The sequence below is a fragment of the Haliotis rufescens genome, unplaced genomic scaffold (genome assembly GCF_023055435.1).
Source record: "Haliotis rufescens isolate VD_foot unplaced genomic scaffold, xgHalRufe1.0.p SCAF_149, whole genome shotgun sequence".
NCBI classification, from domain to species: domain Eukaryota; kingdom Metazoa; phylum Mollusca; class Gastropoda; order Lepetellida; family Haliotidae; genus Haliotis; species Haliotis rufescens.
Genome location: NW_025963834.1, coordinates 275784 through 303273, shown reverse-complemented (window position 1 = coordinate 303273; position 27490 = coordinate 275784). Strand labels below are relative to the sequence as shown.

At 39.6% G+C, this 27490-nt stretch overlaps 1 protein-coding gene across 1 annotated transcript in view; it reads left to right on the top strand.

Annotated features, from left to right (window-relative positions):
* The window catches only part of LOC124123099, a 106576-nt gene that overhangs the window by 2108 nt on the left and 76978 nt on the right, over positions 1-27490 (top strand). Inside the window, exons 4-5 of the mRNA XM_048395829.1 lie at positions 8182-8326; positions 9082-9107. Of these exons, the coding sequence (XP_048251786.1) occupies positions 8182-8326; positions 9082-9107 (171 nt within the window). The remainder of the gene's footprint in view (positions 1-8181; positions 8327-9081; positions 9108-27490) is intronic.

The window sequence follows — 27490 nt, the reverse complement described above, 5'->3', positions numbered from 1 at the left end:
TAGGCACCTCGAAGTTGACGGATGGCAAAAGATAAACTGTTGGGCATTTTAATTTCCGTAAATAAAATATGAAAATCACCCATCGTGTTAGAAATATGTTTGTGGTTTCTTTTAGTTTAAAAAGTCTGAATTATTTATTATCTCATTTCTTTGTTTTTGTATAAAGCCTCACTCAGCAATCCCCCAGCCACATCAGATCTTATCTAACATTAGATCTAAAGTGGATGTGGTTTGTTCCTGAATGAGTACTCATTTCAGAACACCCATACGTGTGTTTTGTAACATATATAAACATTTATCAGTGTTTTCATTGTTTCCTATTTCTCAGTCATAAGTACATAGTATTTAGTCAAACAAATACATCTATTAGTGTATTAATAATTATACAATATTAATACATCAATAACTTTTAAACACGTCCCATTTTAATTCTGGTAACCCAAAAGTCCAGAAACTCTACGCTCTTTTCCCAGTCTCGGTTAAAGGTATTTACAAAATTAAACATGCCGTTTTCATGGGAACATACCAAGGAAGAAAAAATGAAAAACAAATTGTTTAAAAACTCAATATTTAGACTATGTCGCCCATGGCCCATGGGTAGGCCCATGGGCAGGCCCATGGGCGAGAATATGTTCCTTTACTTAAAACTCATGTTTTTGTTTCGCAAATACATTTAATGTATTCATTCAAGTATCATGACACAAAATTTAACTCATTTGAACTTAATTCAACGATTTCATAGCAATATGGAAATATTTCGCCCATGGGCGAGAAAAAGGTTTGGCCCATGGGCAAGAATATGTTCCTTTACTTAAAACTCATGATTTTGTTTCGCAAATGCATTAAATGTATTGAAAGAAGTATCATGACACAAAATTTAACTCATTTTAACTTAATTCAACGATTTTATAGCGATAATGAAATATTTCGCCCATGGGCGAGAAAAAGGTTTGGCCCATGGGTAGGCCATTGGGCAGGCCCATGGGCGAGAATATGTTCCTTTACTTAAAACTCATGTTTTTGTTTCGCAAATACATTTAATGTATTCATTCAAGTACCATGACACAAAATTTAACTCATTTTAACTTAATTAAACGATTTTATAGCGATATTGAAATATTTCGCCCCTGGGCGAGAAAAGGGTTTGGCCCATGGGCGAGGATATTTTCCTTTACTTAAAACTAATGTTTTTGTTTCGCAAATACATGCAGGTGTTCTTACTATTTTCATGGCACATAATGTAACTCAATTTTACTCAATTCAGCTATTTTACAGATTTATTGAAATATTTCGCCCATGGGCGAGAAAAGGTTTTGCCTTCGAAATCCTTGATTATTATATCATGCCAGAGTTCTGAAATTCAGTGACAATGTTGCTGAACAGTAGAATCTGATGGACGTATTGTGCAGAACCTGTTTGACACTATGGGTTCCAGGACCACTAACACTCTGAGCTGAAAAAGTTTGGTCCTAGCCGCACCCAACATCTTTAATGAACCCGGCCTTATCTCTCAAAACGTTTTGGCAGTTTATCATACGAATTCATGTGCGTGTACAACATTAAATTTTAGTTAGTTTCTATTTCATTTCCCATTTTATGACCCGTTGATACATCCCACTGTGCAATTACGTGACAGGTACGCGTGCGCGTATTTTAATGAAAATAAACTATTCGTCTTTTATTGCATAACGTTTGGCTGAATATCTTACTTTCTAACGAAATCTCGAAATAATTATTTAATTACAAGCAGTGTCGAACTGACCAGTAGGAATTATGTTTCAATGCGATTGAGGAAAACGTGAGTGAATATTGTGACACTAAAGCAACTTTTAACTGCATTGTCACTTTTGGTATGAAAATGGTAATAGTTAAGAAAAACGTAACAGCCTTCTTATGATAATTCTCATATTCTCATTAGTACGTTGTGTCTAATTACAGCGTCGGCCTTATTTACAGGTGATTCTACAATACTTGTTGTCGGTCAATTATAATCTGCCACACCACGCGTGAGTAAACAGTTATGCAGGTGTTGCTGTTGGCAAATACCTAGCCTGTACATGTATATTTTTGTGGATACATGTATTACATATTTTCGTTGATATGTGGATATATTAAGCACCAGGACACAAAATGTTTATTCCTTGATATATATATTCAACGCGAACGAAGCTTGTATTTTCTCCGCGATCCTGATGTGTATCATCGTTTAATTGGTCATTCATTCAAAGTATGTAGTGAGGCGATATCAAAGGAGCCGCTCAATATACACAGTGTCGTCCGTTTCGTGTGAACTACCACCCTACCCTGTCAGTAAGACTTATGTAATCGGTACACAAATATATTTGGTGCGATGTCAGTGTGGAAGGAGTTTGAATTACGTCCGCCAGTGGCCACAGAAAGTATAGTACCAATCAACAAGGCCATTGCCTTACTAATAACCTAGTGACTCGCGTAACAACGGCTGTCAATATGTCTGCTACATCTACCATACCATCATCCCTGTCACAACTGGCGTATTAACGGTTTATTCAAAAAATTATTGTAGAAATGTCGTTACCAGACTAACGTACGTCGTATTCAGTCCTCAACTGGATGTCACATTCCTTATATCAGTTAACAGCCCTGTTTGTGAAAATATTTACTAGACATAAGATTTAAAGATTAATAAAATCAATTGTAAGACCGCATAGACCATAAAACCGAATAAAATATGTCTTGGTATCATCTCTTGTGTATTAGATGATGGCAATGACCGGATAGGTTATAACGTTAGATTAAGAAGGAGAAACATTAAAGTGTTTTACAATACTTGGAAACATGAGCAATAAGATGTAGCAACATAAACATGCATGGAGTAGGGAAAAAGGATGAAAACAAATTGAAAAGGATTTTAATACAAACTTATCGAACTAAATAACTTGCTCGAACAGAAGGGGTACCCAAACTTGTTTGACAGTTATTCGTGTGTTGTAGACTGTCGAATGGGACTCATGTGTGTACGTAGGGTACGCATATCTATTGCAAGTTTTAGTACTCACACACTTTCTCTTTTTGTGTTTTGTTTGTTTGTTAGTTGTATAACGCCACACTTAGCAATATTTCAGCTGTATGACGGCGGTCTGTAAATAATCGATTCTGGACCAGACAATCCAGTGATTGACATCATGTGCATCGATCCACGCAAATGGGATACAATGACATGCATCAACCAAGTCAGCGAGTGCAGGGATTTGTGTAAAGTCATCAGACAGCATACAATGCCAACTAAAAAAATATACTCAGTGTCTCCGCAAAGTAATATAGTACGGTACTTAGAGTACATGTGAGATTATACTCAGATTAGGGAGATGTTTAATCCATATAACGTGTTATTATTCTACCTAACAATGTATTTAATGAAATGAATTCAAAACAAACTCAACGGCTAAAAGGTTTCATTGAAAAAACTACCCCTAGTCTTGACTAATAAAACAACTGCAACCCGACACAGATTAAACGCAACTTACAAACACAATCATAATCTGGTTAGTCTGTATCACTCAACGAGGCCGCTTACTCTGCCCACAGTATGACAGTATTGGGCAGTTCAGTAATTAGGAGCCAAAACCAGGCAGGTACGCTGGTCACAATTGACTGGTCTGACTGATGATTAGGTCGTCTGACAATTGGGAGTGAACCATAGCAAGAAGTATCTGCGAAACTATTTGCTCCTTTTATGGGACCGATTAGTTTTATGACCATGAGCCTCGGCACAAGCGTGGTGTTGGAAGACAAGTTATACATGTACATCCTATATGGTGACTGTTTTTCGCTATTCATATTCTAAATACATTCATAATACCACAACATTTTAGTACTCCTTGAAACTTTACAATCACTTCAATATGTACAATAGATTGAACGAGAACACTTGATATGTTGCAGATTATTAAATCATTGTCTCTATTATCAGCCGCTACGTTTGTATCGTTTGCATTGCACAAAGAAATATTTTATCTGTCCTTTTGCAGATTTAGCCTCAGAATGTGCTCATTCGAATTAGGAACGAAAATAATTGCTTATCATGAGTATATATGATACAGTTAAAAGTTACTTGTACACTGTAGACGTATTCACTTTAATGTCGCATACGACCTTCGCGAGCGAGTTGAATGATCCAGGTTAATTGGAACGAAGTCTAGAAAGGGTTATAAAGTTTTGTATTTGGTAATGTGTAGGTTTGTTAAATATAATTTTTTAAATTCATTTTATTTCAATATGTAAAAACATAACTATGCGCTTAAAAACAGAGCTGACTTGATGGGAGATAGCCACCTCAGATTGACTGTTGGACACGGTTTAACCTTACTGTGTACTCACCCTGGTTGTTGTTACCGTTGTTATGAGGGATTAAGAGCTACGGCTCATTGCATTTTTGGTTACAGTCTGTATCACTAAAGTGGACATGTGCAGGTGAACTCTGTTCAATTAGTATATGAAATGCCCCAAAATGTGAACTCCAGACAATAATAACCTGAGGGTAAATCCACGTGCGTCTGCCTTTCCCCTCGTTCACCTTCGAAATCCTTGATTATTATATCATGCCAGAGTTCTGAAATTCAGTGACAATGTTGCTGAACAGTAGAATCTGATGGACGTTTTGTGCAGAACCTGTTTGACACTATGGGTTCCAGGACCACTAACACTCTGAGCTGAAAAAGTTTGGTCCTAACCGCACCCAACATCTACAAGTTTGTAAGCTTGTAGACATCATTAAGAAGTAATTAACAGTCCCATGCTGATACCTTTCTCAAAATTCAGACCGGTGGCAGGCTGCCAACAAAGAGAAGAAAATATCGCAACCCCGACACGAGTGTGCTCAGTCAAACTATGAACTTACGACCGGCAGAAAACAACTCCAGTTGAGTATGCCGATGCTGTATCTCAGCCGTGTTGGCCTGAAAATTTAAACATGTTAATTAAATCCAAAATCGTATAATTATTTTTAATAGGAACCGTATCTTAATTTGTTCTTGCACTGCATCATATCGTGTATTTCATCTGTATATGTGTAATGTGTATATGTATCAATGACTACACTTATACCGCATATTCTGCAACAGACTATAATTAATCACCTTATTATTGTCTCTCTATTTACCATGGCTGACTGTACTAATACCCTTTTAACAGTGGACACCGATATCAGTATACATGTAGGCTTTTTGTTCAAAAAGGAATAAGCAGGAAATTATATGAAACAATTAACTGTGTACTAATTACATGTTTGAATGTTATCAGTTTTACGTTCTGAGATACAGTGATGTAAGCATCTTCTAAAATCTTCTAAAAATGTAATAAAATACAAAACTCTCTGCCGTATTTTTTTGTGGAAATCATTCGATCAAGTAAAAATGACTGCGTGACAAGACGAATCAACTATTTATACCCGATAAAACGGAAACTGCCGTATTTTAGGAACAGTGCTATAACAAGACATTTGAAATTTCTAACAAGCAGATACATTAGAGACAGTGACTAGACTACAGGTACGTAATCCTTATCAATCAAAGGTGTAAAAAAACTGAAAATCATATCTGTCGGAGACCTACCAAATTACCAAGTTTTATCATTACTATATTTATTACAATGCAAATACTTTAGTGATACATTTTTTAGAGGAGAGGGCATACACACAAGTATATTGCTTCCGTGTGTGAATGCAGGTTGTACTTGGTATCTCAGTTCTCAGTTTCATACCGGTTGTATAACTGAATTTGTATATGGAACCATGCGTACAGCATGACAATTACTTGCTATTCGTCAGTTTACAACACACATAACACGGTCAAACAATTTTAGGCACCGCTTTTGCGAGTTATTTAGTACAATAATGTTTTATTAAAATCTATTTCAATTTGTTTTCACCATTTTCCCTATTGACAGTCGTTGTTACGTGCGTCACTAGGTAATTAGTACGGATTGACCTTGTTTATTGTTTCTATACTTTGAGGATTTCTGTGGCAAGTGGCGGACGTAATTCAAACTCCTTCCGCACTGACACCGCATCAAATATATTTGTGTACCGATTACATAACTCTAATGGAAAGGGTGGGGTGGTAGTTCACCGGACGACGCTGTGTATATTGAGTGGCTCCTTTGATATCTCCTCCAAACATACGTTTATTGAATGACCCCATTAAACGATGATACACATCTTGATCAATATATATAAAGGCACTAATTCATCCTTCATAAACATTTTTTTGTCTTTGTGCTTAATATATCCACATATCAACGAACATTTGTAAAACATGTATGCTAAAAAAAATAAACATTTTCAGGCTAGGTATTTGCCCACAGCAACACCTGCATAACTGTTTATTCACGCGTGGTGTGGTAGATTGTAATTGACTGAGAGCAGGTATTGTAGAATCACCTGTAAATAAGGCCGACACTGTAATTAGATACAACGTACTAATGATAATTATCATAAGAAGGCTGTTGTTTTTTTCTGAACTGTTACCATTTTCATACCAAAAGTGACAATGCAGTTAAAAGTTGCTTTAGTGTCACAATATTCACTCACGTTTTCCTCAATCGCATTGAAACATAATTCCCACTGGTCAGTTCGAAACCGCATGTAATTAAATAATTATTTCGAGATTTCGTTAGAATGTAAGATATTCAGCCAAACGTTATGCAATAAAAGACGAATAGTTTTTTCATTAAAATACGCGCACGCGTACCTGTATATGCATACCTAGTGTTAATGTTGTGGAAAATAACTCCAATGAATTGGAGTACACGCACATGAATTCGTATGATAAACTGTCAAAACGTTACAAGAGGTAAGGCCGGGTTCATTAAAGATCGCTACAAAATGTAAAACAGGTGAAATTTGTAGAACTAAAGGAAACATCCAACCGAATGCCCTTTTTAAATAGTAATGTAATGATATAATATAAAGTATATTTCACATTATACAATATACTTTGCAAACAGTAAGTTGATGCTTGAAAGGGACTGACGAAAACATGGGCGAAATATTTTAATAACGCCGTAAAATAGTTGAATTAAGTAAAAATTAGTTAAATTTTGTGTCATGACACTTGAATAAATACATTTAATGTATTTGCGAAACAAAAACATGAGTTTAAGTAAAGGAACATATACTCGCCCATGGGCCAAACCTTTTTCTCGCCCATGGGCGAATTATTTCAATATCGCTATAAAATCGTTGAATTAAGTTAAAATGAGTTAAATTTTGTGTCATGATACTTCAATGAATACATTTAATGTATTTGCGAAACAAAATCATGAGTTTTAAGTAAAGGAACATATACTCGCCCATGGGCCAAACCTTTTTCTCGCCCATGGGCGAAATATTTAAATATCGCTATAAAATCGTTGAATTAAGTTAAAATGAGTTAAATTTTGTGTCATGATACTTCTTTCAATACATTTAATGCATTTGCGAAACAAAATCATGAGTTTTAAGTAAAGGAACATATTCTCGCCCATGGGCCAAACCTTTTTCTCGCCCATGGGCGAAATATTTAAATATCGCTATAAAATCGTTGAATTAAGTTAAAATGAGTTAAATTTTGTGTCATGATACTTGAATGAATACATTAAATGTATTTGCAAAACGAAATCATGAGTTTTAAGTAAAGGAACATATTCTCGCCCATGGGCCAAACCTTTTTCTCACCCATGGGCGAAATATTTCAATATCGCTATAAAATCGTTGAATTAAGTTAAAATGAGTTAAATTTTGTGTCATGATACTTGAATGAATACATTAAATGTATTTGCGAAACAAAATCATGAGTTTTAAGTAAAGGAACATATTCTCGCCCATGGGCCTACCCATGGGCCAGACTTCGCCCATGGGCAGGCCCATGGGCGACATAGTCTAAATATTGAGTTTTTAAACAAATTTTTTTTCATTTTTTTCTTCCTTGGTATGTTCCCATGAAAACGGCATGTTTAATTTTGTAATACCTTTAACCGAGACTGGGCAAAGAGCGTAGAGTTTCTGGACTTTTGTATTTCCAGAATTAAAATGGGACGTGTTTTTATAAGAACATTAGCATTAAGAATAACATACTACAAGGAAAACCGCCATTTATCACATACATTATATTAATAAAGTGATGTAATTGTACGGATGTAAATAGGCAACGTTTATTTCGACAGTATCAATAAGGACAGACGTCAAGGTGACAACAGATGAAACAACAGGACTGTCAACGGCACACGTCGCAGTGATCATCACAATCCCCCTTGTGGCCATTATTGTTATCATCGTCGTAACCATCGTCATGAAGCGTCAACGCCAGAGGTAAGTAAAACAACATTTCATATAATCTTCATGAAAGCGTGACTTGCATTTCTTAGATTATTTCTGTGTACTCTTACCCAGAGCCTACATAGTTTAAAAGAAGATGACTCTTTGATAGTACTGAGACTAGGGAGTAAAAATACAAATGCAAGTTATGTTTTTGTTGCAGTGAAAATATGAGTCATGATGAATTATTATTGATACTGTCGAGAATGGTGACGGTGGGGTTCTAATACATGTACTCAGTTCTACTACATTTCGAAAAACAGGTTATCATTTGGAATTATCACGTCCTCGATGCCAGAAGTGAAAATTTGAACAACGCCAATAATATAAAGCAATATATTAAACACAGCTTAAATACCCTCTATTTTTTTCAAGTGAATCAGTAATGATACTTGTTCTTTTACACACGTATGACAACAATTGTTCCTTAGTAAAGTGGACATGAATAACATTGCCAGCGCTGTCTAATTGCTGTTGTTGTTTTTCTTTTTCCTAAAGAGCTGTTCCCATAATAGGTTTAACTTTACATCTCTGACAATAACCGTCTGAATAACCTCAATGTCACGCGATGGTAAAACAATTCTAGTTTGTGGGAAGGTGGATGAGACAGTCGTGATTCCTTACAATAAACTTACTTCTTGTGACCTATACATCAGTGGATGTATAGTGTACTTGTTACCCACTGGATGACCATGCTTGTGTCTATCAAATTAGTCTCAGAACTAATGATATGTTCTTATTAATTGCAGAAGAAAGTCAACCGGGAGGCCAAAAGGTAATGTAGCAAAAGACATTAGAGGGCCAGATATCTTCACACATGGTAACTGCCACTTGGTAATTGAACCTGGAAAACACCACCATTTTTATGTCCAACTCCGCATCCCGCCCTCTGGGAAACTGACCCCAAAACCTTTCACAAACACCAGGCATCATCACTATTTGAAATTGACTCAGAAATATATTAGTACTCGTACAATGAACCGCTTTTAGTGAGCCTATTTTAGTAGGATATTTTGCTTATGTTTTGTTGTGTGTCTTGGGTCGATTTTTTTCACGATGGCAACAGTAGGCCTAAACTAACATCTAGCACGTACACGCAATTGGGATCGATGACATGCATCAACCAAGTCAGCGAGCCTGACCACCCAATCCCGTGAGTCGCCTTTTACGACTATGCTTGTCATATAAAGGCGACTAACGAGATCGGGTGGTCAGGATCGCTGACTTGGTTGATGCGTGTCATCGATCCCAATTGCGTGGATCGATGATTATGATATCAATCAAAGGATTGTCTGGTCCAGACTCGATTATTTACAGACCGCCGTCATATAGCTGGCATATTGCTGAGTGCGGCGTTAAACAAACCAACCAACCAACCAACCAACCAACATGTATATTTTCAACTCTAGAACTGTACTCAATATTTCATTGTCCCACAATGATGGATGGAGACTGATTTTATGCAACACAACAAAATTCATAGTTAGCAAGATGCACTTCTGTTATCTCCTTGAGTGGCTGATGTACAGAGTAGGGTCGGGTTGGTGGTTGACGTTAGTTGTATCTCTTCGGTCCTCATTGTAACCTACTTCTGTAAAGGTCTAGGATGTAATTGGTCTTCAGCAACACAAGCTTGTCGTAAAGATGATCAGCATTGCTGACTGAGAAGGTGCATACCATCGTTCCCCATTTGCGGAGATCGATGATCATGTTGTCAGTCACTAGATTGTCTGTTCCAGTCTCAATTATGCACAGACCCACATCATTTAGTTCCGGGGAAAACCCTTGTCCTCAGGGTCAGTCCATTCTTGAAAAAAAAGATTGACAAAGAACATGACACATAAAGACAAAATATATGTCACAATCAATACTAGTTTACATTAACACTTTAATTAATTAAAAAACACCATAATCCTCATTGAATTGAGCTTAATGACATATTCCAACGTTTCATTATTTGGACATTTCCAAATTTGACGCACCAGCAACAAATATTTAAAGGCAATGCATCTCCCTACTTTGACGTGTACCAGTCATTACGTGACGTCAACTCACCCAAAACTGTAGTCATGCTTCTGTCAATAGTTGAGTCTTCTTTGATAGGGATTTAGAAGTTGGAGTACTAAGTAACGATACTAATTTATGGATGAATAACTTCTTTATTACAATTAAGATCGACGTTTCGGTATTGGTTCTAGCATCTTTATCAAGCATGTGATATACAACACAGCAAGTGGTCTTCCTTTCTTATATTGAAGATTTAAACATGCGCTTTCCGTAAGCAAGCGTATGTCGCACACGGGCCCGGCCAGGCCATTTAATGTGTTTCCGAAAAGGGGAAAAAGTGAGTTTGTGCAACACAGGAGGGGGGCTTTAGGGGTTGCTTATATAGTAATTTTGAAATTTTGAGATTTGGAATGAATGCCAAGAGTGGGTGGAGGCCGAACTAAGGGAGCTGTGTGTGTTGGGTGGTTGTTAGATTAGGTAGATTTGGTTTTAATATTTTATTTGGGTTTAAATGCAACTAATTAGTCCTGTTTTAATTAGGTATATGCCTAAGGCTTTGATTTTTTCTAATTTATTTTGTGGATTTAGGATTGATTCTAGTGTAAGTGCGGTTTGAAGATTTAGGTTGGTCTGTAGTATTGTTCGGTGTGTTTGGTAGTGTGTGCAGTGAATGAGTACGTGTTCTGGTGTTTCTTGTTGTTTGCAATGTGGGCAGTTTCCTGTTGTGTGTAGAATAGCTATTTTATGGTGATTATTTAATTTGGTGTGGCCTGTTTGTAGTTTAGTAATTATTCTGTCCAATTGTTTGGATGGGTGAACTATTTTTGGTTTGGTTAGGTTTTTTGTTAGTACTTTTCTGATTTGGCTATTTGAGTTTTGGTATATATTTTGCTATTTTTTGTTGATATTTTGTTAAGTGACATTTTTTATTTCTGATTTTGAGCTGGGTATGTTTAAGCTTATTTCTGGGAGTTTAAGGGATAATTTTACTGCTTTATCTGCCTTTTCATTTCCAAAGATTCCTACGTGGGCGGGGATCGAAATGAACTCTATTTATTTACCTGTCTTAGTTAAGTTGTTTGAGCTTTTGAGTATTTTATTTATTAGTTTGGGGCGTTTTTTAGTGTTTTTTATCTTTGAGGGCTTGTAGTCCACTGAGGGAGTCGGTTAGGATGAGGATTTTTTGGTGTTTTTTAGATTATTGATACTCAAGATTGACAGTAAAATTAATGATGCGTACGGGGAAAAGTAAGGTGGCGGCTTGTTAAAAAATGTCTGAGGGGCACCAGTAATACAAAATGTCCTCCCATTAATTACCACGATATACTATATGATGATACAAGAGATATTGCAAAAGTGATGAACAATTATTTCTCTGACCAGGCATCTGTTAAATATCCTGATAAAACTCCCTTATATTAATTTTAAAACAGAAAAATCGCTCTCTACTATCATTCTAACAACAAAGGAAGTTCAAGATGTTCTCCTATCTGTTAATGTAACTAAGGCAACAGGGCCCGACGGTAACGGCAATATATTATTGAAATTAAGTACTTCAGCGATATCATATCCACTGGCTTACTTATTTAATGTATCCCTGGATAAGTCTACTTTTCCGGTAAGTTGGAAATAAACTTCCGTTATGCCTATTTATAAGAAAGGTAACATTAATGAATGTAGTACGTATAGACCTATAGCTCTCACGTGTTGTGTGGCTAAAATATTCGAAAAATGCGTTTTCAAATATGTTTTTTAATTACTTAAGATATAATAATTTGCTTACAAATCTTCAATCAGGTTTCATGCCAGGAGATTCTACCGCTAACCAGCTGACTTACTTATCTGATTTTATTGCTAGAGAATTGGATAAAGGCAAAGACATTAGAGCAGTCTTTTGCGGCATTATCAAGGCCTTTGATAAAGTCTGGCACAGAGGCATTATCCATAAACTCAAATCCTATGGTATTGAAAGGAAATTATTGTGATTGTTTGAAAGCTACCTAAAACATAGATGCCAACGGATTGTTTTCAATGGGTATAGTTCAGACTTATGACAAGTTACGGCCGGAGTTCCACAAGGTTCAGTTTTAGGACCGCTACTGTTTCTAATTTTCATAAACGACATTATAGACGATATTGATAGTTATATAAGATTGTTTGCCGATGAAACATCCCTATATGTCGTGGTAAATGACCCGAATACAGCACCATATTGTCTGAATAACGATCTAAGTAGAATACCCTCTTGGGCAGAAAATTGGCAGGTCGATTTTAATCCTAATAAAACAGTATCTATCCAATTTTCCCGGACGATTCTCCAAATGTAAAAAACAGTTTTGAAAATGTGTAAACCTACTGTTCAGGAAGTTCATTCTCATAAACATCTAGGACTTATTCTCCAAGAAGATTGTATGTGGAACGATCACATTGATAGCCTAGTCAAGAAAGTCAGTCCAATGATTAACTGTCTCATGAGTTTCAAGTATCGCTTAAATAGAAAAAAAACACTGGAAATTATGTATATATCTTTCATATTACCGATGTTTGACTATTGTTGCCACATATGGGACAACTGAACAAAAGAACAGGCGTTACTACTTGAAAAAAATAAATCTAGATGCACTCAGAACTATTTGTGGGGCTGCCCATGGCACAAGTCACGGTAAACTTTATAAAGAAACAAAATCTTACGTCATTAAAAAGAAAGAAGGCATTTTTAAAAGATAAATATTTTTTTTATAAAATGGTTAACAATCTAGTACCGGACTATCTCTCATCCTTAGTTCCAAATAGAGTGTCGGATGCAAGTGATTATAATTTGAGAAACTGCTCACAGCTGCAAGCCACAAAATGTAAATCAAATAATTATGCCAAATCATTTATTCCAGATAAGTTAATAATTGGAACTCACTACCTATTGAATACACCAATGCCAGTAGCTTAGGAAGTTTTATAAGTTTTATAAAAAGCAATGATAGGAATGGTTCATACTTTGATACAAATTATGGATCAAGATTCTGTCAGGTTTTACACTCCCATCTCAGGCTTGGCTGCAGTGATCTAAACGCAATCAGTCAATAGTTGGGAGATTTTACGAGCGCTTCAACCTCTGGCTATTTCGCACTCGGGGCAGACGGGTCTTATACAATCAAAAATAGTGGGAATAATAATAAACGTCTAGCCCAAAAAACTGTAAATGAAGGGGGATAAAATACGAGAGAGAACGATATGGGTTGAAGAGGCAGTGAGAGGCCATAACTGAGATTGAGAAAGTCCTACGTTAACCAAGGTCTAGGGGAGTATAAATAAATAAGAGAGGTAGAGAGGAAATAGGTATCAGTTAAGCTGATGTGAAAGTAAATAAAAAGATAATAAATAGATAATGGCTGGGGAAAAAAGAAGAGGGTTAAGTGGATAGAAGTAGGTAACCTAAGCTAATAAACAGGGGGCTAGCGCGGGGGGTGGGCGGGTAAGGGCTATGTGTCGGCGAGTGTGGCAGTGAGAGTGTTGTCCTTGACATTGAGCGGTTGGCTGGTTGAACGGCTATGTTATTATTTTGTGTGGATATGGGAGAGTTTGAGGCGCGGACGTCGGAGGGGACAATCCGCGCCAGGAGTTTGGAGCGCGGACGTCAATGTAGACAATCCGCGCTGAGATTTTGGGGCGCGGACGTCGTAGAAGACAGCCCGCGCTGAGAAATTGGATCCCGATCCGAATCTAAAGTATTGCTGTAAAGAGAAGAGATTATTTGATAAACCCCCGTCGTCGTCGTGGTCGTCGCGTCGTCGTTGGTCGTCGTGGTGGTATTCAGTCATTCACGTTCACCGTGATCACTCGCTAATCAACCGAGCTAAAATCAACCTAGCTATGTCATCCTCAGACAGGACGATTAACAAGTCCCTCCCAAGGGAACTCGTTGGAGTTATACTCCCTCTGCTAGCGTATAGGGTAGCTAACTACTCCCTAAACGCCGATCTGTCGGCCGGCACTAAGGTGCTTACCATCACCTTTGATGGCAACCAACCTAAACTTCCCCGATTCAGGAGAGTACCCGCTCACCTCTCTCCCCAACGGATTACTCAGGACCCAGCCATGGATACGGCTCCGGCTCGTTACCCCACCCGCCCTCAACCAAGCCAAGCTCAAGCCAATGACACTGCGTCACACGTGAATATTATCACTCAAACTTTACCCTCCCCCTCTAGCCCAATTTTCCCCCTCCCCCCCCCCCCCCCCCCCACCCCCACCTCCACCTCCACCCCCTCTGCCGCTCCCACCCAGGAGAAAAAACGGAAAAGAATCACCACCCCCACCCCCCTCTCTGATCATGCTACCCAGACTAAAGCTATACCCACTCCCAATACCCCCTGTTTTGACCAAACAACTGGTAATTGAAACCCCCTCCCCCCCCCCCCACACACACACACACCCCCAAGCCACCACCATAGACGCCCACACTTCGCCTAACAAGGCTACTAATCTGTCTACCACCCCTACTCAAACAGACCCCTTTCAAAAAAACTTTATCTCTGAATCCCAACTAACATCTGATCTGACACGGCACGCTGACCAAATTCTTTCATCCCACTATTTGCTACCAACACCACTACCTCTTGAAGCCCCTGGAATAAAAAATTTACAAATCCACTCAGGAACGAGCTAAATTTACCATTACCCAGTATCTAAACAAAGAACGTTTCGAACATGAAATCACCACAATCCAAGATCTAAATTAATTTTTCATAGATATCCAAGAACAGGGCATCCAGCTGACCCCACAATTCAATTCTAACACCTCGGCTCACTTCACTAAAAAAATTTATCTCCCGCTCTCATTAAACGACTATAAACTTACTAAATTTCTCCTCAGCGGCTCCCTTGCCTCCATCCCTTAAACTCTACGTGCCCTTCCTACCGCCTTGCCACCTTCGTCTCTTAAACAAACACTAACCACAGCCCTAATCACAGCCTAAATGTTTAGAACTTCCCAAATAAAATTGTCAACCTAAAAATGTAAACAACATTTACCGGTCGGATCGGGATCGAAATTCCTAGCGCGGACTGTCTTCTCCGACGTCAGCGCGGTCAAACCCAATAAGCCAGTCTAATCAAACTCATTTCCATTTAACCATACAACCAAGCTTATCAATCACTGCGAGAATGCGCGACACACGAACCAAGTCCTACCGTAACCCCCCCCTCCCCACCCCAGCGTATCTAGCCTTACGCTAGGTTTCTTCCTTTTTTCTTTGTTTACTAAACCCCATATAACTAAATAGCAGCTTAACTGCTTCTACCGCCCATTATGCTATACATTAGGTAGGGTATTTTGTAAGACTAGGATACTGCTATCTCTTCTCTCCTCACTGTGTTAGGTTATTCCCCTACCTTTATAGTATTTTGGGAATGGTGATTATGCTTATTGTTATACTATTTATTGTTTCTTCCCCACCTTCCCCGACTGCGAAATAGCCTACGGCTGATGCGGTCGTAAAACCATTAAAACACACACACGTGGTCGTCGTCATTGTTTATTTATACGTTGGAGCGATAAGTCATGTTCCCAATACGGGCCTTGAAAGCTAATTAACTGTCATAGGACACACTTATATACTTAGTCTATCAAACAGTCTAACCACTGGAATCAACAACTCGTAAACCCTACTAGTCCACTGGGAGCCCCCCCCCCCCCCCCCAAACAGACTCGGGACAATCTACCTTATCTCCCCTACCATCTCAGCAGCTATATATTCCCAATTTGTATGTTCCCTCATGTTTTTGCTTGCGCCTTAAAAAGCCCAATGCTCCTTACATGTAAATAGACTGTAAATAGAACCAATGTTTCATCATTTTTTTATATTGCCTTGTTTTGTATATTACCTTGTCGTGTACATATACTCCCCCTTCACCCTCATCACCCCCACCCACACCCACCCACACCATGGACTCTCCGTTTTCGCCCCCTAGGGACCTCACCTCCCCACTCCTATCCACCTCTATCTTCTCCACCCCCGACCCCAAAGAATTTCCAGGACTCCCAGCCACCCAAAATATTAATATCATCCCCCCCAACTTCGGATTAGATCTGAAAATCATTACCCCCTCCAGACCAATCACCAAACCCCTATCCCCCCAAAAAACAAATACCACCAAAAATAACAAAAGGTCCATTGACTCCCCTACAGAATTCAAACAAAATACCAAAAAAACCTGTGATAAACAAACACACACCCAAAACAACACCTCCAATCCAGCACCTACCAAACCACTCCTACTAGCTTTTCACGCCAACTCTACCACCCCACTCAACAAAACCTTTTCTGCAAATAAATTTGCAGTTTCCCTTAAAAAAGCAGCCCTCAACTCCAAATTTATAAACTCCTGCGGGAGAGGTTTTAAAATCACTTTCCATGACCAAGCTTCGCTCAACTCAGCAATCAGAACCCCCATAATCGATGGGCTAAATATAAATTGGCAAATTCCTAAATGGCAGACTGAAATACAAGGGATCATTTATCTGGACGCACGTGACACCCAAGAAGACATCCAAGACTATATCAATATATCAAACCAATTCCCCACACAACCCCAAATAACAAATTTCCGAGCCATAAATAAACGCCAACTCACCCAGGGTAAAATCACCAAACAAACCATTTTTCTTACGTTCAAAACTACTTCCCTTCCCAACTACATCACCTTTGGAGCACTAAACTATAAAGTACACCCCATCAGGAAAAAAACCTCCCAGTGTATTTACTGCTATTCCTTTGATCATAAGTCATCCAACTGCAAAAAAACGCACCCTATGCCCCAAATGTGGCTCAGAAAACCATACCATTCAGGAGTGCTCCTGGGCCCCCTACTGCATTAACTGCAAGGCCGAGGGACACACCTCAAACCAAAACTCCTGCCCAACAAAACATAAATATATACTTAATCTAAATAAAAATCTCAAGCCAATGGACCTTCCCAAACCAGCCAAAATCCCCCTCCTACAATATTACTCGGTTTATAACCCAGATGATCCCTACCCTGCCACCGATCATGATCTGGACTCATCCTTCAGCTCCTACACCCAACCCCCCCCCCCCCCCCCCCCCCCCCCCCCCCCCCCCCCCCCCCCACACACACACACACACACACACACACCCGGCAACACCAAACAAATCAACTTTAATTTTCAAAAGGCAAACTGGCTACTTTTCACAAAACTCTGCAATCAAACTGACCCCCAAAAAATACACAACAGCAACATCGACACCTTCAACACTAACCTCACCAACACATTATTCGACATCGCCAAACAATGCATCCCCACCTCCAGTCCAACCCCAGCCCACAACCCCGTCCCCTGGTGGAATGACGAAATCAAAACAGCCAGAAATCTAAGAAAAAGAGCCCTAAATAAAAGTAAAAGAAACAAGTCAAAGATTCCAGAGTTTATTCATCTAAGAAACCACACCAAACAACTCATAAAAACAGCCCGAAAACAACACTGGCAACTTTTCTGTAACACCCTAAAAATTGGAGACAATAACTCAGGAAAATTTGGAAAAAGCTAAAGTCAATCAAAGGTAATTCCCGGAAATTCGCCCAACCTAATTTCAAAAACTGCCCAACCAATAAAGACAAAGCTAACCACCTAGCCAACCACTTTGCTAACACCAGTAGCACGGCCAACTACCCCCCCACCCCCCCCCCCCCCCACCCCCCCCCACCCCCCACCCCCACCCCCTCCCCCTATTTCAACAGGCAATTAAAAAACACCCCCCTTTTACCAAACGCCACGACCTAGCCCATCTCCCCATTAACAAAGCCATCAATATACACGAACTTCTACATGCACTACACAACAAAAATACAGCCTCAGCCACCGGAATCGACAACATAAGCTACATAATACTCAACAAAATACCACCACATATACAACAACTACTACTACAGCTATACAACCAAATATGGTCCTCAGGCGCCACACCCCAAACATGGAAACACGCAAAAGTCATCCCAGTCCTTAAGCCGGGAAACCCCCTAACGACCCCGACTCCTTCCGTCCCATATCCCTTACATCCCACATATGCAAAATCCTAGAATCCATTATAAATAACAGATTAAAGCATCACATCTCTTACAATACACTTATAAGCCCAGACCAGAGCGGCTCCACAAATAACAGACAAACACTAGACCACATCCTTCACCTAGAACAAGACATTAGAACAGCCCATTCAATGAAACAATACACACTGGCCATATTTATAGATTTCAGCAAAGCTTTCAACATGGTTTGGCACACTGGCCTTCTAAACAAACTTGAAAACAACCAAATCAATGGGAGAATACTAAACTTCATACACTCGTTCCTAACAGACAGACACATCACTGTAAAATCACATCAAACTCTCTCCGACACCCACCCCATTGAAAACGGCACCCCCCAGGGATGCATCATATCACCAACTTTATTCAATTTCATGATTAACGACATTTTCTCAGATATCAAATGCTCGGAAAAAATCACAACTGCCAAATTTGCAGATGACGTTTCTTTTTGGAGCTCCTCGGCCTCTATTAATCTATTAAAAACAAGAATCCAATCTGTCCTAAATAACATTCAAAATTGGGCTTCCAAATGGGGTTTCCAAATAAACACAAAAAACCCATAGGCATGCTATTTAAAAAACAATATATGCAAAATTATACACCCACACTTCACCTTAATGATCAAGATATTACCTATCAAAAAGAAGCCAAGTTCCTAGGTATTACATTCGACCAACACCTTACATGGGGCCCCCAAGTACTGAAAACGGTCAACTCTTGCCAAAAAGATCTAAATTTAATGAGAGCTATCAAAGGTAATAACTGGGGGTCCGACAAACAAACCTTCCTCAACATATACAAAACACTCATCCAATCAAACATTGACTATGCCGCTCCGGTCCTAAGCGGCATCACAACCACTAATTATAATAAAATCAAATCAATACAATACAAAGCCCTGAAACTAGCCACCGGCACAAGGACTGGGACCTCACACAACGCCCTTCTACTAATTACCAATACACTCTCCATCAAACACCGAATCCAACAAACCATCCTCAACTACTGGGCTGGGGCCCAACACAACCCAATTTTCAAAACAATAAAGCAAAAATACGACAACATCAACAAACAGACGTTACACAAATTTCAAAACACCCCCGACAAGGCTCCATACATCACCCACCTACATAAACTACTAATCACCCACAATCTATACAGTATAACTCACTCCCCCCCCTCAAATCAATTCATAGCAGACCTCCCCTCCCCCCCTGTAGATACTACCCTTCACCAACGGTTCACTCCTATCAATGGCATCCCAGCTGAAAACAAGGCTAAACTAACACTCACCCACATCCATAATAACTGGCCCACTCACACCCACATCTACACAGACGCATCTCAATCAAACAACATCACAGGCCTAGGAATACACATAGATCAAACACCCCCGCTCACTACTAATTTCCACTATAAAAACTACACAAACAACGACTCCGGGGAACTACTAGCCATTCTAACAGCAATACACGCCATTAAAACAATCAACCAACAAAAATTCCTAATTATCTCCGACTCAATATCATCTCTCAAACAAATACAAAATAAACACTCCAGAACCCGGCCTGACCTCATTGCTAATATAATCACCCTCACCAACCAACTTAAAGATAAAAACAAGCATATCAACTTACTCTGGGCCCCAGGACACACCAATATACAAGGTAACAACATAGCCCACACCGCAGCCAAAGTAGCCACCCAACAACCATCACTAGAAATATACTTTCACACGTCCAAGGCAGAAATTAAGAATAAAATCAAGAGATCCATTAAACTCCATAATTACCATAGTATTATACAAAACTGCAACTCCGTATGGCTCAGATCAATTTTCACCCGTCCCAATCTTAAATGTCGCAATTTCAACACATCCAACCACCTAGACAACATCATTTCCAGAATTATTAGCGGCAACACAGCTCTCAACCAAACACTACACAAACAAGGAAGACATCCAGACGGAACCTGTACATATTGTAAAAAACCTGAAGACTTGTACCATATTTTTAACAGCTGTCCTTTCTACAACTCTCTTCACTCTGAACTCTACCAAGCTATCCCCCCTAACTACAAACAAAACCTCCCACTTCTCTTCAACCCCTCCAATCCCCCTTACATCTTCAACGCCATAACACAATTCATCATTAAAGCCGAACTCCTCGACAAAATTTAGATCCTCCCAAATAAAACTTAAAAATCTAATTACTTTACTAGCCAGTTAACTCCTGTCACTTTCGGATCGGGATCCAAATTCTCACCGCGAGTCGTCTTCTCCGACGTCCGCGCCACAAACTCAGTTATCCACACACTAAACCTAGACTCTCGTTTAGCCAGCCAGCTCCCGGCACAAGCCCACAACGCACGTTACCTAACCAAGATATAACCCTCCCCCCCCTCATCTCCCCACCCCCCGGGAATTCCGGATTATACAGTCCCCCCATTAAACCCTTTTTCTTTTCCTACTCAACTCCCCTTATATTAATAATGCAGCATAACTGCATTACCACAAAACCCAACTTTGCTATACTGACCAAACTTTCCCCCGGTAAGATAAAATTACGGCCTATAATTTTTATACGCAAACAAACCCTAAATAATACCCTTCAGTACTCTCATAGCCTAGTCTAGGTTACTCCCTCGGTTAGTTACAGTTTTTTGGGTATGGTGCTTTTCTTATTCGATATATTTATTATTTCTCCCCCACCTACCCCGTCCGCGAAATGCAATAAATGCGAAGCGGACGTAAAATCATTAAATCAGCCCGATAAAACCCCAACAATGTAACATCTGCCACTCATTCAACAACCCTACATCCACCTGTCGTGAACCGCCCATGTGCCAAAAGTGTGGATCGTATCGACACGAAGCCCCTGAATGCACATGGGCCCCATACTGCATCCAATGCAAAGTAGAAGGCCACACAGCTACCAAAAATACCTGCCCTATCAAACAAACACATATACTCAAACTTAACAAACACATCACCAAAGAACATTTACCCAAACCAGCAGTCATTCCCATCCACTGAAGCATCCCCGACTATTATGACCTTAACACTTCATCAGACTCCATGGCCAGCTCCCTAGCCCAACCCCCCCAATCAGGCCCACCAGGGAACATATCCCCAAAAGGGCCTTGTTACTCACCCCTGTAGCATCCCAGCTTACATCCGCCCCAAACCCGCCAACTCCAGCCCCACCCTACCCGTCCCCCCCTCCTCACTATCCCCCCCACCCCACCCCACCCTCCCCACCCTACCCGACCCCACCCCCCTCCTCACTCTTTCCCCCCCACCCCAACCAACCCTCCCCCATCCCCAAGCCCCTCACCCCACCAGATCAGCCATCCCTGTACCCTCCAACCAACTAGCAAAAAACAGACAAATAAATTACAAAATAAATACAACAAGAAAACAGCTCCTCAACCACAAACTCAATCTACTCAAGACAGCCCCCTCACAATCAGTCACACCCAAAAAACTTCACCACAATACAAACAAACTCATTGGATTTCTAACCGCAGCTCTTCTTCTCAAAAACCCTACCCCCAAGAAAATTGACTCCTTGGCCCTCCTCTCCACTCTATACCAAAAAACTTTCCAAAACTTTCAAGCAGCTATCAGAGCACTCAAATAAAACCATACCCATTTCAGACCCTCAAAATTAGCCCCAGAACACCATTCCATTCAGACTTCAAATCTCCTCCCATTTTAAAACCCGATAATGGTGTTCTTGCAGTGGAACAGTAATGGAATCACCTCCAATGGGCATGAGCTCAAGGCACTCATAGCCCTTGGAAAAATCAAACCTTTAATAATTGCAATTCAAGAAACTAAAATCTCACCCAAAAAAGCCTTCAAAATTCCAGGCTATGTTTTTATTCGGAAGGACAGACCACGTCCACTAAATATCCCGGGCCCACCACATTGTGGGTTGGGCATTTTTATTAAAGAACACCTCGACTATGACATAATTGACATATCTACCCCAAATCTTGAATGCCTGGCCATCAAAACTACTATCAATAAAACCAATATTACCATAATCAATGTCTACCACTCCAGATTGAAACCCTTCTCAGTTGAGGATCTAGATATACTAACAAAATTTATTGACCAAAATACACTCTTTCTTGGTGATTTCAACGCCCACCACCCACTGTGGGGCACTAAAAACTATACTGATAAATACGGCACTCTCTTAAATACCTGGATTGACACCAACGACCTTATTTGTCTTAATAACAACCAACCAACTAGAATCCCTCTCAATCCTCTCCAATCTCCCACTTCTATTGATCTTTCTCTTAGCACTCCACACCTCCAATCCAACCCCCCCCCCCCCCTTCAGACAACCCCTCCCAGAAACAAACTTTCAACTTTAAAAAAGCAGATTGGAACAAATTTAAGACTCTGTGCAACCAAACAGACATCCACGACATACACAATCAAGACAACGACATATTTAATACAAACTTCACCCACTCCCTACACACAATAGCAATCCAATGTATCCCTACCATCAAAACATCACCAAACCACATACCTGTTCCCTGGTGGAGCTCTGACATTCAAAATTCAAGACAATTAAGAAAACAAGCACTAAATAAAGCTAAGCGGGACAAGACAAAAATCCCCTTTGCCCAAGCCCTTAGAAACTCTACAAAACAACTAATAAGAGCGGCCAAAAGAAACCATTGGACAAAATTGAGAAGTACCTTGAAAATGGGGAAACAAAACACCACAATTTTATGGAAAAAAATTAAAGCAATAAAAGCTAACTCTAAAGCCCATTCGGCCCCCACTTTTCCTAACTTAGATACAGATAAAGAAAAGGCTAATGCCATGGCCGCTCACTTCTCGGCAACAAGTAGCTCCACCAACCACTCACCAAACATGCAAAACATAATTAAAAAACACCCCACCTACACACAAAGCCCCCCCCCCCCCCCCCTCACATATAAGGCATTCAACAAAATTATTAATCTACATGAATTACAAACAGCAATCTACAGTAAAAACACAGCCCCAGCCACAGGACCAGACAATATCAGTTATGTCATTCTCAACCATCTCCCCTTAAAATTTCAAAAATTACTCCTTCAACTATATAATCAAATCTGGACTTCTGGCACTATACCCATCTCTTGGAAAACAGCCCAGGTGGTACCGGTTCTCAAACCAGGGAAACCCTCACGAGATCCGGATTCCTATAGGCCCATCTCCCTTACATCCCATATCTGTAAAATCATGGAATCCATCATTAATAATAGATTAAAATTCCAAATTTCATCCCAAAACCTTCTAAAAGAGGACCAGAGCGGCTTTAGGTCAAACCGCCAAACACTAGACCATATTTTACATTTGGAACACGACGTCAAAACAGCACTCGCCCAGAAACAATACACTCTGGCCATTTTCATTGATTTTAGTAAAGCTTTTGATATGGTTTGGCATAACGGCCTGATTCAAAAACTTAAAGAAAAAGCCATAGATGGTAGGATTCTAAATTTCATCCATTCTTCTTAACTGACAGAAATATTACAATAAAAACTAACAATTCACTCTCTGATCTACATCCTTTAGAAAATGGCACCCCACAGGGAAGCATCATCTCCCCAACTCTATTTAACTTCATGATAGACGACATATTTTCCCTAACCATAATAATGTCACCACTGCTAAATTCGCTGATGACATTTCATTTTGGACGTCGTCTACATCAATTAAACAAATTCAAAAAAGAATTCAACCCCTCCTAGATCAAATTCAAAAATGGGCTTTCCACTGGGGATTCAACATTAATACACAGACAACCATTGGCTTACTTTTCAAAAAGAAACGCATGCAAAATTATACACCCAAACTCACTCTTAATAAAGAACCCATCATATTCAAAAACCAAGCAAAATTCCTAGGAGTCACGTTCGACCAACAATTAACATGGGCTCCCCATATTTATAACTTGGTCTCATCATGTCAAAAAGATTTAAATCTAATGAGAGCCATAAGTTGCTCTGATTGGGGTGCTGACAAACAAACTCTACTTAACATATACAAATCACTTATACTATCCAACATTGACTATGCAGCCCCGGTTCTCCACTCTATTATAGATAATTTAAACCAAAAACAGTATAAGGCCCTAAAAATTGCCCTGGGGACCAGAACCGGTACCTCTCTCAACTCACTTCTATTAATCTCTGGAACTATATCAATCAAGCTTAGACGCGATCAAACCACACTAAATTACTGGGCTGGGGCCCACATAACCCCATATACAAACAAATCACAGACAAAAACACAAATCTCAGACCTGCCACACTCAAAAAGTTCAAAAACAACCATAACTTAGCTCCATTTTTGACACACCTTTACAGACTCATTAAAACCCACAAACTTGAAAATATTAAACATACACCCCCCTGCCACACCTTCATTAACGACAAACCGGCTCCCAACACTGATTGCTCATTACACAAACTCTTTACTTCCCAACCCGACTTAACCAAACTAGACAAACTGCAAAAAACAAACCAATACATACATCAAAACTGGCCTCATCATACACATATCTACACTGACGCCTCACAAAACAATGACAATATCACAGGCCTAGGAATTCAAGTCACCCAGCCAGTCCCAATCACCACAAACTTCCACTATACAAACTATACACACACTACTACTGCAGAACTACTTGCCATTCAATGTGCACATCACTATATCAAACAATCTAATGACACTAACTTTCTAATTATCTCGGACTCATTAGGCTCATTATCCCAAATTCAAAACAAAACATCTAAATCACGTCAAGACATTATAAGCAATATTATAGATATACATAACAATATCACAGAAACAAACAAAACAACATCACTACTATGGGCACCTGCACCTGCAGCGATTTAAACCACCGAAACACCCAAACACAAGGCTGTTATCAAGCGCTAGAGTAGACGTGATGCATCGTAAAAACTGTATCGTGATGTCTTCCGAAATACAATTATACTACGAGATAGTACGGCTAACGCTGACTCACCGGTGGAACAAAGACAATATCGCTAATACAGATATAACGTATTTGAATGTTAATACTAAAGACAAACAATCATTATTTTTGCAGTGACGATATAACACGTATACAGGTTTATTGTTAACTTTCATCAGTTTTGCTCTTCATTTTAATAACTTTGTTTTCACATATATATGTATCAATACCCGACAAGCATGTCATACATAATTATGGGGCAGTTTTCAATCTTGTACTGACTTACTCTGGTGTTAATGAGCGAAGTTTATTGGCTTGTGTGTAAAACCCCGTTTTTCTGGTAATCCTATTATTACTTAGTTTATTTCTATCTAATGACACCCTGTACTGTGGATCATGGCTCCGTGACTATCCATAACAATTAAGATGAACATTCAGTTCAAGTAAATGAATGAGTTTGTTTGATGCTACAAAAAACCAATGCTGAGAGGTTTGATAACACACTTCTACCAGGTCGAACATCGTGGATCCTCATTTTCTGCCTAAAGAGAATCATAGTTCATATGCTCAACCATCTGCGAATACCCTCCCACTCAAGATGACCTTACTTGTTGCTAAATCTATCATCTACCCCCCCAATCTCACCCCCCACGCCCCCCCCCCCCCCCAACCCCAAAACCCAACACGCACGCACGCACGCACGCACACACGCACACACGCACACGCACACACACACACACAAACTGACCTAAATAACCTGGACGGGAAATACTGCTGATAGCCTCTGGTCAACTCAACCGCGCCACCGCAGAATGTTCGTCCAACTCTGCAGGGGGCATTCTCAGTGGCTTCAAACGCGCTGAAATGTTTTCGCCTTGCATCCAAGATGGTGGACAAGTGAAATCGTATGAAATTTGGCTATTTCAGGTCCTATCTCTTTTTTGATTACCCAATAAAGTCAATTCATAGTAACACGGTTGTGAAGAAGCTTACAACTTTATAAGACTTATTCATCTCATTCCAAAAAAGCTACTCGCGCTCACATAAAGTTGTAGTTATTATGTCACTGTTTTATTTCTTTAAAAATATATTACATGTTCAACAATAACAATTAAGATGAACATTCAATTTCCGATATAAGTAAATGAATTAGTGTGTTTTACGCCACAATCAGTCAAAGACCAACGTTGCCCGGTCTGATGACACACAATCTACCAGGTACCACATTGTGTACACCCTATCCCCATTGAAGTCTCCACTGTTGGTATTCCTGGGGACGAAAAGGCCCCATGTACCTAGGAATTTCATCAATACATTCATGCGCGGCATTCTCTGCCTAAAGAAGATCATATAGTTAACATGCTAATGCAACTCGAACTATCATCCCGCTCAAGATAAATGTTTTATGTACCATCCAACAGGCCCACATTTACGCACGCACGCACGAACGCACGCGCACACACATATTTGGAATTACCCATCCCTGAATTGAGAAGACGTGCGTTACGAAGCTCCTCCAAGTCATCATCAATATCCGTATGTCTGTGATATCATTACCCATCCAAAGCCGAATATACAGTTATTGTGTTTTCTTGACAACAAATGTTATAATTGGGATAACACTTTCTGAGTAAAGTACAGATTCTCGTACTTTCTTGGGTTGAGTCCCGTCCGGGATTTGAACCCACACTGTGAGTGAGGCACCCAATCGCCAGAACACAACGTTGGCGATCTAACCCAGCCACCGAACCAAAAATGTTAGTCCAGATGACGTATACTTTGTGTACTCCTCTGACAAGAGAAAAATGGCACGGCTTCTAAGACCGAAAGCTTTGAACCAACAATGCCTTTAAGAAAGTGGTCAACAGTAACACACATTATATTTGGATACCACTTTCTCAGTAAACTACATATTTTTAGGGTGGAGATAATAGACGTTGATGGTTGATTATCAATGGACAAAAAAAATTAAGCAAAAACTTAACTTATGAATGATTGGTAATGGGAAATGGACAATGGGCAAACGGGAGGCGGGGTAATCAGCGCC